This window comes from Microplitis demolitor, chromosome 7 (genome assembly GCF_026212275.2).
Source record: "Microplitis demolitor isolate Queensland-Clemson2020A chromosome 7, iyMicDemo2.1a, whole genome shotgun sequence".
Lineage (NCBI taxonomy): Eukaryota > Metazoa > Arthropoda > Insecta > Hymenoptera > Braconidae > Microplitis > Microplitis demolitor.
The window spans coordinates 18,637,079-18,648,728 of NC_068551.1; the positions used below are offsets into that span (position 1 = coordinate 18,637,079).

Genomic DNA, 11,650 nt, shown 5'->3' on the forward strand with positions numbered 1-11,650 from the left:
TTCAAATTTATAGTTTTTAAAAAATTCAAAAAATTATTAGACGTCAGCTAATTTCAGTATCACATAACTTTGAGCTAAATAAAAATTTAAAAAATGAGTAAAGTTGTACTTTTATATTAAAAATCTGAAGTAAGAGAATCTATTTATTTCTATTTTTAATTACTACGTCATTAATTAAATATCACTTTCTTATGAGGACTTGAAATTTCGTCGTTTCGTTAGGGACATGAGAAACCGCCCAAACTCATGAGTGTGAATGTAGCAGCACAAAATTTATAACTTTTAAATAAATAAATAAATAAAAATAATGAAATTTAAAAAAAAGCGCGCGCTTATTTTCCATTGATTTAAATATGCATTTTTAATTTTTACTTTACTTACGTTCTATTTATTCAAAAATTAAAAAAATTTCCACTAGTCAGTTACAGTACACTCTCTTAAATTAACGCGCGACATTTTGAATTTAAAAAACGCCATCTCTGGAACTTTCTTCCAGTTACAATTCGAAAAAGCATCAATTGTATAGTAATCGTATAGTAATGTGAAATCATAACAACGTGTTTACTTTTATCATCATTAATATTAACTCAATTAAATAAAATAAATAATCAATAATTAATAGAACATCATAAAAAAGTATTAAGAAAAATTTAGTGGCATTAAAAGTACTAATACTTTATTAAATTTAACAAAAACGTATTCTAACCTCAACTCATGATTATATTAAATATTTAATTATAAATAAATAAATATAAAATCATGTATTCGATTTGCAAGACCAAACACCCGGCAACTGGAGTCGAGCACTCAATCACCTGTAATTTTTTCAATCGGTCAGAAAAATGTCTGGTGGCAGCCGGTGCCAATGTTATCAGAGTATTCAAACTGATACCGGACATCGATCCTGTGAAAAAGGATAAAATATACGAAACTCGAGCACCAAAAATGAAACTGGAATGCCTGGCTCAGTATATTCTCCATGGGAATGTCATGTCTCTGCAGGCAGTAACACTGATGGGATCACAACGCGATGCTCTGCTTCTGAGTTTTCGCGACGCGAAGCTGTCAATAGTAGAATATGATCCTGAGACCCATGATCTACGTACGGTATCGCTTCACTACTTTGAAGAAGAAGAAATGAGAGACGGATGGACAAATCATCACCACATACCCATGGTCCGGGTTGATCCTGAAGGTAGATGTGCTGTCATGTTGGTCTACGGTAGAAAATTAGTCGTCTTGCCGTTCAGAAAAGACCCGACACTTGATGACGGTGATTTACTGGAGGTTTCTAAAGCAGTTGCCTCAAACAAAACACCCATTCTGTCATCTTACATGATCATTCTGAAGAATCTTGATGAAAAAATAGATAATATCATTGATTTGCAATTTCTTCATGGGTATAATGAACCCACGCTGCTGATGCTGTACGAGCCAGTAAGAACTTTTGCTGGAAGGATTGCAGTGCGTCAAGACACGTGTGCGATGGTCGCAATTTCGCTTAACATTCAGGAAAAAGTTCATCCCGTTATTTGGTCTGTATGTAATTTACCTTTTGATTGTTGTCAGGCCGTTCCTGTGAAGAAACCTCTTGGAGGCACGCTGATAATGGCAGTCAATTCTTTGATCTATCTCAATCAGAGCATCCCACCTTACGGAGTATCGCTGAATAGTCTTGCTGAATGCAGTACTAATTTTCCATTGAAGCCGCAGGAAGGAGCCAAGATGAGTCTAGAAGGCGCGCAAGTTGCTTTTATATCAACAGACCGGCTGGTAATTTCATTGAAAAGTGGAGAATTGTATGTCTTGTCTTTGTTTGCTGATAGCATGAGATCTGTACGTGGGTTTCATTTTGACAAAGCCGCTGCTAGTGTACTGACGACATGTGTTTGTTTATGTGAGGAAAGTTATCTGTTTCTTGGTTCACGTCTAGGTAATTCTTTGCTGCTACGTTTCACAGAAAAAGAATCAGAGAACTTGCAGAATTCAGATGACGTTACGATTGTAAATGAAAGTGAAGAAGCGCCAGCGAAAAAACAAAACTTTTTGGGCGACTGGATGGCCTCGGATGTATCGGAAATAAAAGATCCAGAAGAACTTGAAGTATATGGAAATGAAACTCAAACTTCTATGCAAATTACTTCCTATAGTTTTGAAGTATGCGATAGTTTACTTAACATTGGACCATGCGGTAATATTTCAATGGGTGAGACGGCATTTTTATCTCCCGAATTTTCTCAAAATGTTGATATTGATGTGGAACTTGTCACTACTTCGGGATATGGAAAGAACGGAGCGCTCTGCATACTCCAGCGTTCAATAAGACCCCAAGTTATCACGACATTTGAATTACCCGGTTGCCGAGACATGTGGACTGTAATTAGCCCGTCGTCTTATGACCAACAAAACCGAGAAATTGAAGCAATTCATTCGTTTCTTATTTTAAGTAACATAGACTCGACAATGATCCTGCAAACTGGACAGGAGATAAATGAAGTTGATCAAAGCGGCTTCAGTACCCAGAGTACGACAGTATTTGCTGGTAATCTTGGCAACAATCGTTACATTGTCCAGGTAAATCCAATGGGGGTTCGTTTAATGCAGGGAACAAATCAAATTCAACATATGCCGCTTGATTTAGGGTGTCCTATTATCTATGCAAGTTGTGCTGATCCCTACGTGGTTTTACTAGCAGAAGATGGACAAGTTATACTACTAACTCTTCGTGAAGTTCGTGGATCACCTCGACTTCATGCTGATCCAGCGAATTTACTCTTCCGTCCGCAGATTGATACACTCTGTGCTTACAGAGATGTCAGCGGTCTCTTTACGACTCAACTTCCTGACGAAGAGCCAGAAGCTACAGAAGAAAATAAAGATACTGAAGATTCTTCAGCGGCTATGGTTGTTGACAACGAAGATGATCTGCTTTACGGAGATGTTCCTGCCTTCCAAATGCCTCCACTTTTGCCTGTAAAAGCACCCGAAGCATCGACTAAAAAAAATCCATGGTGGCAAAAATATATGCAAGACATAAAACCAACTTACTGGCTTCTAGTTTACCGGGACAGCGGCACACTGGAAATTTATTCACTACCGGACTTACATCTGTCTTATTTAATACGTAATTTCGGTCTAGGTCAGTCTGTTTTACACGACAGCATGGAGTCAACGAATATTCTTTCGTCGCCAGTAAATGAATTACCGAATCCCGAATCTCAAGTCCGTGAAATATTGATGGTAGCACTTGGACATCACGGCAATCGGCCGATGTTACTGGTACGTCTGGATACCGAGCTACAAATGTATCAGGCATACAGGTATCCAAAGGGTTATCTTAAATTACGTTTCAAAAGACTAGAACATGACATTATTCCTGGACAGACATTTATGAAACCAAAAGAAGAAGACATAAGACACGGTGACGAAATCCGCAGCTCAATGATGAGATACTTCAGCAACATCGCTGGCTACAATGGAGTTTTTCTCTGTGGTGATTATCCTCACTGGATATTTTTAACAAGTCGAGGTGAATTGAGAACCCACCCTATGAGTATTGATGGCCCTATAAGATCATTTGCTGCTTTCAATAACATCAATTGTCCTCAGGGATTTTTGCATTTCAATCGTAAGCAAGAGCTGAGAATATGTGTGCTACCAACTCACTTATCTTACGATGCACCCTGGCCTGTAAGAAAAGTTCCTCTACGTTGCACACCTCACTTTGTTACCTATCACGCTGAAAGTAAAACTTATTGTGTCATCACCAGTACTTCCGAACCCTTCAAAAGTTACTACAGATTCAATGGCGAGGACAAAGAGTTCACTGAAGAAGAAAGACCTGAAAGATTTCTGTATCCTATTCAAGAACAATTCAGCATCGTACTTTTTTCACCAGTATCCTGGGAAACAATTCCCAATACGAGAATAGAACTAGAGCAATGGGAGCACGTTACGTGTTTGAAAAATGTCGCGCTGGCTTACGAAGGAACCAGGTCTGGACTCAAAGGTTACATTGTCTTAGGAACAAACTATAATTACGGAGAAGACATCACTAGTCGTGGACGAATAATGATATTTGATATCATTGAAGTTGTACCTGAACCCGGACAACCTCTCACAAAAAATAGGTTTAAGCGAATTTACGCTAAAGAACAAAAAGGCCCGATTACTGCCATCACTCAGGTTTCAGGTTTTCTGGTCTCAGCAGTAGGTCAGAAGATCTACATATGGCAGCTCAAGGAAAGTGACCTGATTGGAGTTGCATTCATCGATACCCAAATATACATCCATCAGATGATCAGCATCAAGAGTTTAATAATAATTGCTGATGTCTACAAGTCGATAAGTTTATTGAGGTTCCAAGAAGAGTATCGGACACTGTCATTAGTCAGCAGAGACTTCCGTCCTGCTGAAATTTTTTCACTTGAGTATTTGATTGACAATACCAACCTCGGGTTCTTAGTTTCCGATGGAGAAAATAATTTGTCATTATTTATGTACCAACCAGAGTCGAGGGAAAGTCTTGGCGGGCAAAAACTTATCAGAAAAGCAGACTTTCATCTCGGACAAAAAGTTAATACATTTTTTAGAATTAAATGCCGGACAAGAGACATAGCTGGCCAGAAAAAAGAATTTGCTGGTGCTGAGAATAGACACGTTACCATGTTTGGTAAATATTTTAATTTATTTATTCACTAGTCACAAAAATTAAGGGATGTTAAAAAAATTTCAAATGGCTGTAACTCGGAGGAAAATTGAAATTAAAAATCTGTATGATGATTTGGCGCGGAGTCATCACCGACTAAAGGAAAATAATTTATTCTGACTTTGAAAATCAACAACTCGGGAAATGATGACCGTACAGGGAATGAAAGAGTTTTTAAAACTTGAAATTTTTTAATATCCCTTAATTTTGTAACTAGTGTACTTATATTCAAATGATTTACTTATTTTTTATAAATAATTAATTTTTTATTTACAGCTACACTAGACGGTGCTCTTGGATACGTACTCCCAGTACCGGAAAAAGCCTACAGACATTTATTAATGTTACAAAACGTCTTAATAAGTCATATATGTCACACTGCTGGATTAAACCCAAAAGATTTTCGTACTTACAAAAGTTACGTACGAATGCAAGGGAATCCAGCACGTGGTATAATTGACGGTGATCTCGTTTGGAAATATTTGCAATTGCCAAATAATGAAAAAGCCGAAATAGCTAAAAAAATTGGCACACGTATGCCAGAAGTTATCGAAGATATTCTTGAAATAGACCGACAAACTGCACATTTTTAATTTTACGCGTCAATTGTTTTAGTAAATAATTTTATTTATAATTATTGTACATTACACAAAATTTTTTTTGCTCATCATCAAACTTGACTTTAATATTTCCATTAAATTTCTTATAGTATTTTTATATTTAATAATAAGTACTAGGAAATAAAGTGTAAAATAATACTAGTGATAAGTTAATAAAATTTTTAAATAACTAAAATTTAATTAATGATATTAATTTAAATTAAATATATTTGTTATTTAAATATAAATATCTTGAAATAAAAATATTGACATTGTTTCACAAGGTATGATATCGATTTAACAAATTTGTTTGCTAGCAGATTATTTTCAAAGGTGTCTTTTGATCAGTCCGATTACGAAAGATTTAAAAAAGTAATTAAAAACATTCATGTTTATTTAAAATTATGTATATAATTAATTATGTAACATGTTATTGAATTAGTGACAGGATCATTGGAGCCAACGTTGTTAGAAAAAAGGATTTCAGATGCATTTGACGTGTTCGATAATGCAAGAAGTCATGAAGTTGATGTCAGAGAACTGGGAACGATAATAAGATCTCTGGGATGTGTGATAAGTGAAGCTGAGCTCCAAGAGATTCAAGTTGAAGTTGAAGATGTGGAAAATAATTGCGTTACTCAAGAAAGATTTGTCGAATATATGTCCAAGGCAATATGTGAACAAAAGTTAATGTTTTTTTATAAATAAATAAATTAGTTATGATACTGAAGTTAGCCGACGTCTTATAATTTTTGGATTTTTTTTAAAGTGATAAATTAAAAAAAAATATATTTTTAAAAATTGCACCTGTAGCTTTTTTAATTTCCTACATGTGCATATTTGTACTTTTTTTTTTTTAATTAAATTGTTGAAAAAAGATCCGGAAGTTGTTTGTCTGCTAACAAGGATCATAATTATTTCTGATAGATTCAAGCCAGCAGATCCTGAAGATCTACTGCAGGCATTCCAGCTTCTTGACCCAGACAATCATGGGTACATAATGCGAGGTGACATGGAAAAAGCACTGATGGAAATTGGAGAACCTTTTACCAAAGAGGAGATTGATGAAATGATGTCAGTGGCTTGTGATCCGACGACTAATAGAATAAACTACGAGCATTACATTAATTCGCTCATTGTAAGTTTATTTTTTTCAACTATTGATTATGAGTACTTGATGTATTTTATTAGATTGATCTGCCTGATGATAAAAACGTTTATAAAATCGCTCAACTTTCGGAAGCAAACAAACCAAAGATTCAAATTAAACCCTCGGTATTAAATGACTTTATTTAAATAAAATAATCAACGAGTATCAAGTTTTTTATTTTAAATTTATAAAAATATTAAAAAGGTATATTATATATAGTCCTTCAACATTTAGATAAAAATATATCTTTAAAAAATCAATTACAAAATACACGAATTTTCAGTCAATAAAAATTTTAAATATTTTCCTGATAAGCCTTTAAATTTATTTTTATAATTTTGAAAATACTGCGGGTTCTCCTTTAGTTGCTTGAGCAACTGCAGCATTTATAAAATCTTCACTTTGCAACATTGTTTGATTAAGTCCTCTCTGTAAAAGTAATTAATATATTAACTTATTTTTTAATTAATTACTATCAATAATTAAGTAGATTTTTTAATCACAGGTCGATGATTAAACCACCAAAGATTGATGAAAAAAAAAATGAATAAACTTACGACGTAATCTAAGCCTTCTTGAATTGGATGATCTCTAGAATATATTATTGTCTTTTTTGTCGTTTGGACAGCTACTGGACTCTTCTTCGAAATTTCTTCAGCAACGGCAAGAGATTCTTTGAATAATCTTAGAAAAAAAATAAAAAAATACTATCAATAAAAATAGATTAGTCTTCAACAATGTTGATAAAAATTCAACATACGTTTCGTCATCTTTGAATAATCGATTGACTAGTCCACACTGCAAAGCTTCATCAGCTTGCATTCTACGAGCAGTGAACGCCATTTCTCGTACCAAACTTTCAGAGCCGACGATTTTTGAAAACCACTGGAGAGCTCCAACATCAGCAGCCATTCCAATATCAACTTCTTTTAAAGAGAACCATGCATTCGAAGAACAGTAACGAATGTCAGCACCACAAATCATATTAAATCCACCACCAATACATGCTCCATGAATAGCAGCAATTACGGGTTTACGGCACTTTTTAAATTATTTTTTATTATCAATAAATCATCAAAAATATTTAAAAGAAGTGTTTGAATTTGAAAATTCATTTTATGATACCAACATTGAAACTTGAAGTTTTAATGTCTCTTGAAGTGACAGCCAGTCGAACGAAGCTGATTTCAGTTCAATGCCGCGAATGGATATTAGCAAACGCGTAAATTGTAAATGCCTTCAGTCAGCGGACAGAAACAAACTCGTTTCGTCCCTTGGGAACAAACAAATAATTTTTCTGCCCGCTGGCTGAAGGCTTTCGCAATTTAAACTCAGATACTTGCCGTTTTTTTAATCGTAATTTCAGAGCATTAATTTTATTTACGTAAATGACAGTTCTAACTGTGATTAATTTTTATAAAAATTAGTGTCATTAATAAATAGTATTCAAAGTTTCTGCTTAATTATAAATTGCTAATGACAATTAACGCTTACGCTAATAGTTGATTGCACCATTGGTCTTAAATTAACTTGTTTCTGACTAGCTGCTGACACTGAAACTAAGTTCCAATGCAGGCAATCATGAAAGATCTAGCATATAACTCAGAATGAAAGACGATTTCAGACTGCGGGTGATGTCATACGATATACTATTAAACTTTTATTACTTTTTCAATAGACAGAAATGAATCCTGATACAGTTTTATTTTTTGCTCCAATGCTCTACTTTTCCTAGCAACATCATCATGCTCAGCTAGCATTGATCCCATACTCATGGCGTCTTGTAAATCAATTCCTGAACAAAAAGCTTTTCCAGCTCCTGTCAATACGATGACACGACATTCTGGAGAACTATCAAGTTCTTGAAAACATTTACCAATTTCTCTGTCAATTATAAAAACAAATTAATTAATTAATTAATTTTAAAAATGATTTACATAATTACTTCAAAATTATCATCTTACTCCCACATAGTATTGTTGAGTGCATTCAATTTTTTCGGCCGATTCAATTCAACTTTAACGACATATTCTTTAGGACTCGACACAGAAAGTGTTTCAAAATTCAACGACTTCATGTCTGATGCTGCCCTGATACTTCGAAATCCACCAACTTATGTAACAATATTTGTTATTAACAATTTTACATCATTAATGTAAACATCCTTGATAAGTAAACAACCGACACATTGCTTTTGCATTAAATAACTAAACAAACAAACAAGTAAACAATTAATTATCATAAATAATAAATATTACCTTTAATTGATGACTGTAACAAATTAATCATTTTTGATGTAATCATGGTAAATTATTTTTTTTTTCAAATAATTTGTTTTCAATTCCAGCAAATGCGATTTCTTTGACGGTCCAAAGTCTTTTAATTCTAAGTTATAAATAAAATAAAAAACAAGTCAACAAAAAATTAATTTGTCGGTAAAATCATTTTCTTAAAGAGATTATCATTTGAACGTGAGAGAAAATCCTAACCTGATGTAAAACAAAAATTTGTCAGAACTACAACTTTGTCAATAATAAAAATAATAATTTTAAAAATCAATCAATTGTTTATTGATTGAAACAAGTAAATTTAAATTATTAGCGTGTAATTAACAATGACACTGAAGTTAGTCGAGGTCTGATAATTTTTGAATTTTTTCATAAAATAAATATTTTAAAAATTGTACCTATAGATTTTATAATTTTTTCCTTGTGCATATTTTGAGTTTTGTTTCTTTTTGTAATTTATTTGTTGAAAAAAAAACTAATAATAAAATTAAATAAAAATGTTTTTAAATAAAGCGGTGACTAAATTGCATGGATCTGCAGTAAATTCATTGCAAATATTTAAGCGACTTGCAACGTACCACCCAGATTATTACAAGAGTCCAGAAGCAATTCAACGAGAGCAAGAGGAGGCTGATGAACCAAGACCCCGACGTAAATTAAAAAAGTGGCGAAGAATGCCGGGTGAATTACCTGTTGATGAATCATTTCTGGGTATGTTTAATAATCAAGCAGACAGAGATGATGCTGGAGGTTTTATTTTCCGAGGAAAAAGTCTCAAGTTTACAGACTTGATGTACTCATTTAAATTACGTCGACACGAGTACTTGCAGTTTGATCAAAAGTATCTTATTGAGCGTAATCAAGTATTGGGTAATGACTTAGCCGCAGTACACTTCGTTGTTTATAGAAAAGGGAAATTCCGTAAAAAAGGTGAAACTGAGATGTGGGATATCAGCAACCTGGATGTGATACCAAATACTTATCAACCTGATTGGTATGTTGATGAAATTGATGTCAGTAACACTGATATTGTTTATGAAGGTATTGAAAATTTCAAACATCTGAAATGGCTCAAAAAACTAACATTTAAAAATTGTAAACACTTTGATGACTGGTGCCTAGACAGAGTTGTTGGTTTGTGTCCAACTATTGAGTACTTGGATATTTCCGAGTGTGAAAAAGTAACAGAGCGCGGTCTAGAAGCTCTTTACAGAGCATGGAATTTAAAAGATTTAATTGTCACGGATCATTATCACAACCCGGCATTTGAATTGACTTGTATGATGATTGAAGACTGCCTACCTGATTTGAAAATTCATATAAAGAAAGCGCCCAAGAAAGAACCTGAGCAAGATCTAAGTCATAAAGATAAAGAAGAGCAAGAAGAAGTACAGGAAAAAGAAGCTCTTCAAAATAAAAATTAATTTAGATTTATTTAACACAATAAGTTAAAGTTATAGATCTATGTATACATATATATTAAGTATTATAAATACAATGGAAATGTTAATTTAATTATTTACTATGTATTAACTTTTATATACTTTATTTTTTTCTCTGCGTTTTTTCACGTAGTGTAGTTCTACTTTATTAGTGACACCGTAATTTTTGATATTTTCTTTGTCGTTATTTAAGGAAATTCCACCGAAGCACAAGTCATATTTCTTCCACACGTGTTTCCAGCTTATTTTCTTCTGTACCCTTTCTCGGTGAAGGGCCAGCGTTGTCTGTCTTCTTATTGCTTTTTTCAAATCTAGTACTGTGGTGTTGTTTGGAGAAACCTATGAAAAAAAATATAATTAAATTTTTTTCACAAAAAAATTTGAAAATTAGCTTTTAGAAAATTCTAAAATCAGTATATGTACTTTTTTTCACTTTGCAATTTAATTGTTTGATTTTTTTAAATGTGATTTAAAAATTGTCTTATGTCTGCTACATTTACACTCATTAAAATTTTTCGAATATGCATATAAAGATTTTTTAAAAATTTTTATCTATAAGAATTTTATACAATCCATTTTTCAAATGTCCTGTAGTTTTTAAAATTTTCTACATGTGCATATTTTTAGTTTTTTGTTTTTTTGTAATTAATTTGTTGAAAAAAAATCCGAAAATTGTTAATTATCTGCTAACTTCAAGATCATAAATAATTAACGTAAGTAATAAACGTCAGATTTTATTGTTAAATAATTACCACAATAGATAAACGAGGTAATTCACCCCGATTTAAATACAATGTGATAGCTTGTCCTTGAGCGACTGCTGTCTGAGATTTTAATTCTTCAACAGTTACGTCCGAAGGTAGTCCAGAAAAAAGTGGATCACTTTCAATTATTTTATCAATTGCTTCTTGAGTCAATTTTACCAGTTCTTCATGACTGAATTGTACTTCATTTTTTTCCCCCGGTTCTTCATTTGAATTTTTTTCCTCCATTTTATTTCAATTGTTTATTATAATTATTGTTAACAATAATTACCGGCAAAATTTACGTGTCTGGTTTTGTCGTCACCTAGTGTATATTTGAAGAGTTTTTAACCTAAAATTATACTTCTACAATATATATCATTTAGTTTATAAAAAACAAAAAAAAAAAAAAAAGTTATCGTCAGACTTTGATTTAAAAAAAAAGTTAACATCAAATAATTTTTTTTTATCCAATTCGTCAGAATAAAAAAAATTGAATTAAATTAATTGCACGTCAGATGACGACACATGTACGTTAAGAATTCGAACAGATTCTCGAATCCTTTGTTCCAAATGTGTATCCTTGATAAAACTTGATCCTCGATGTCCTTTGTTACAAATTTCATTTAAAACCCGCCCATTTAAAAAAAAACCCATAAGATTTTTTTATCAAAAAAAAAAAAAAACATTTATCATCAACTTGTTATATTTTTTATTTCA

General features: G+C 32.7%; 5 protein-coding genes across 6 annotated transcripts; 3 read left to right on the top strand and 2 right to left on the bottom strand.

Annotated features, from left to right (window-relative positions):
• Positions 1-521: 521 nt before the first annotated feature.
• On the top strand, positions 522-5,391 carry LOC103574165 (cleavage and polyadenylation specificity factor subunit 1). Its single transcript, XM_008553557.3, has 2 exons — positions 522-4,672; positions 4,985-5,391. The coding sequence occupies exons 1-2, from the start codon at positions 760-762 to the stop codon at positions 5,299-5,301; spliced, it is 4,230 nt and encodes a 1,409-aa protein (XP_008551779.2). The 5' UTR covers positions 522-759; the 3' UTR covers positions 5,302-5,391.
• A 160-nt stretch (positions 5,392-5,551) lies between these two features.
• Positions 5,552-7,043, top strand: LOC103574167 (dynein regulatory complex protein 8). Of its 2 annotated transcripts, XM_008553559.2 has the most exons (4): positions 5,552-5,679; positions 5,750-5,993; positions 6,235-6,445; positions 6,963-7,043. In XM_008553559.2, coding segments are annotated over exons 1-4 (468 nt in total). In that variant the 5' UTR covers positions 5,552-5,678; the 3' UTR covers positions 6,975-7,043. The 2 variants fall into 2 exon arrangements, with proteins under 2 accessions (XP_008551781.1, XP_053596803.1); XM_053740828.1 differs by lacking the exon at positions 6,963-7,043 and having other exon boundaries at positions 5,603-5,679; positions 6,235-6,616.
• LOC103574166 (delta(3,5)-Delta(2,4)-dienoyl-CoA isomerase, mitochondrial) lies at positions 6,684-8,849 on the bottom strand. Its single transcript, XM_008553558.3, has 6 exons — positions 8,716-8,849; positions 8,422-8,569; positions 8,125-8,341; positions 7,218-7,498; positions 7,015-7,141; positions 6,684-6,886 (listed from the first exon to the last, which is right to left on the bottom strand). The coding sequence occupies exons 1-6, from the start codon at positions 8,759-8,761 to the stop codon at positions 6,788-6,790; spliced, it is 918 nt and encodes a 305-aa protein (XP_008551780.1). The 5' UTR covers positions 8,762-8,849; the 3' UTR covers positions 6,684-6,787.
• Positions 8,850-8,949: 100 nt separating this feature from the next.
• Positions 8,950-10,260, top strand: LOC103574169 (distal membrane-arm assembly complex protein 2). The gene has a single exon (XM_008553561.3). It carries the CDS (start codon positions 9,243-9,245, stop codon positions 10,167-10,169), a length of 927 nt encoding a protein of 308 aa, XP_008551783.1. The 5' UTR covers positions 8,950-9,242; the 3' UTR covers positions 10,170-10,260.
• LOC103574168 (U11/U12 small nuclear ribonucleoprotein 25 kDa protein) lies at positions 10,160-11,546 on the bottom strand. Its single transcript, XM_008553560.2, has 2 exons — positions 10,940-11,546; positions 10,160-10,526 (listed from the first exon to the last, which is right to left on the bottom strand). Exons 1-2 carry the CDS (start codon positions 11,177-11,179, stop codon positions 10,275-10,277), a joined length of 492 nt encoding a protein of 163 aa, XP_008551782.1. The 5' UTR covers positions 11,180-11,546; the 3' UTR covers positions 10,160-10,274.
• Between the last annotated feature and the right edge of the window lie 104 nt (positions 11,547-11,650).

Excerpts from the sequence above, each read along its gene's own strand:
- LOC103574165 (XM_008553557.3), top strand. The coding sequence starts at position 760 with ATGTATTCGATTTGCAAGACCAAACACCCGGCAACTGGAGTCGAGCAC. Across the intron at positions 4,673-4,984 it reads TAGACACGTTACCATGTTTG|CTACACTAGACGGTGCTCTT; the intron begins GTAAATATTTTA and ends TTTTATTTACAG.
- LOC103574167 (XM_053740828.1), top strand. Across the intron at positions 5,994-6,234 it reads AAGGCAATATGTGAACAAAA|ATTCAAGCCAGCAGATCCTG; the intron begins GTTAATGTTTTT and ends TATTTCTGATAG.
- LOC103574166 (XM_008553558.3), bottom strand. The coding sequence starts at position 8,761 with ATGATTACATCAAAAATGATTAATTTGTTACAGTCATCAATTAAAG. Across the intron at positions 7,499-8,124 it reads CATTTCTGTCTATTGAAAAA|TGCCGTAAACCCGTAATTGC; the intron begins GTAATAAAAGTT and ends TAATTTAAAAAG. Across the intron at positions 6,887-7,014 it reads AAGAAGGCTTAGATTACGTC|AGAGGACTTAATCAAACAAT; the intron begins GTAAGTTTATTC and ends TTACTTTTACAG.
- LOC103574169 (XM_008553561.3), top strand. The coding sequence starts at position 9,243 with ATGTTTTTAAATAAAGCGGTGACTAAATTGCATGGATCTGCAGTAAAT.
- LOC103574168 (XM_008553560.2), bottom strand. The coding sequence starts at position 11,179 with ATGGAGGAAAAAAATTCAAATGAAGAACCGGGGGAAAAAAATGAAGTA. Across the intron at positions 10,527-10,939 it reads TACCTCGTTTATCTATTGTG|GTTTCTCCAAACAACACCAC; the intron begins GTAATTATTTAA and ends TTTTTTTCATAG.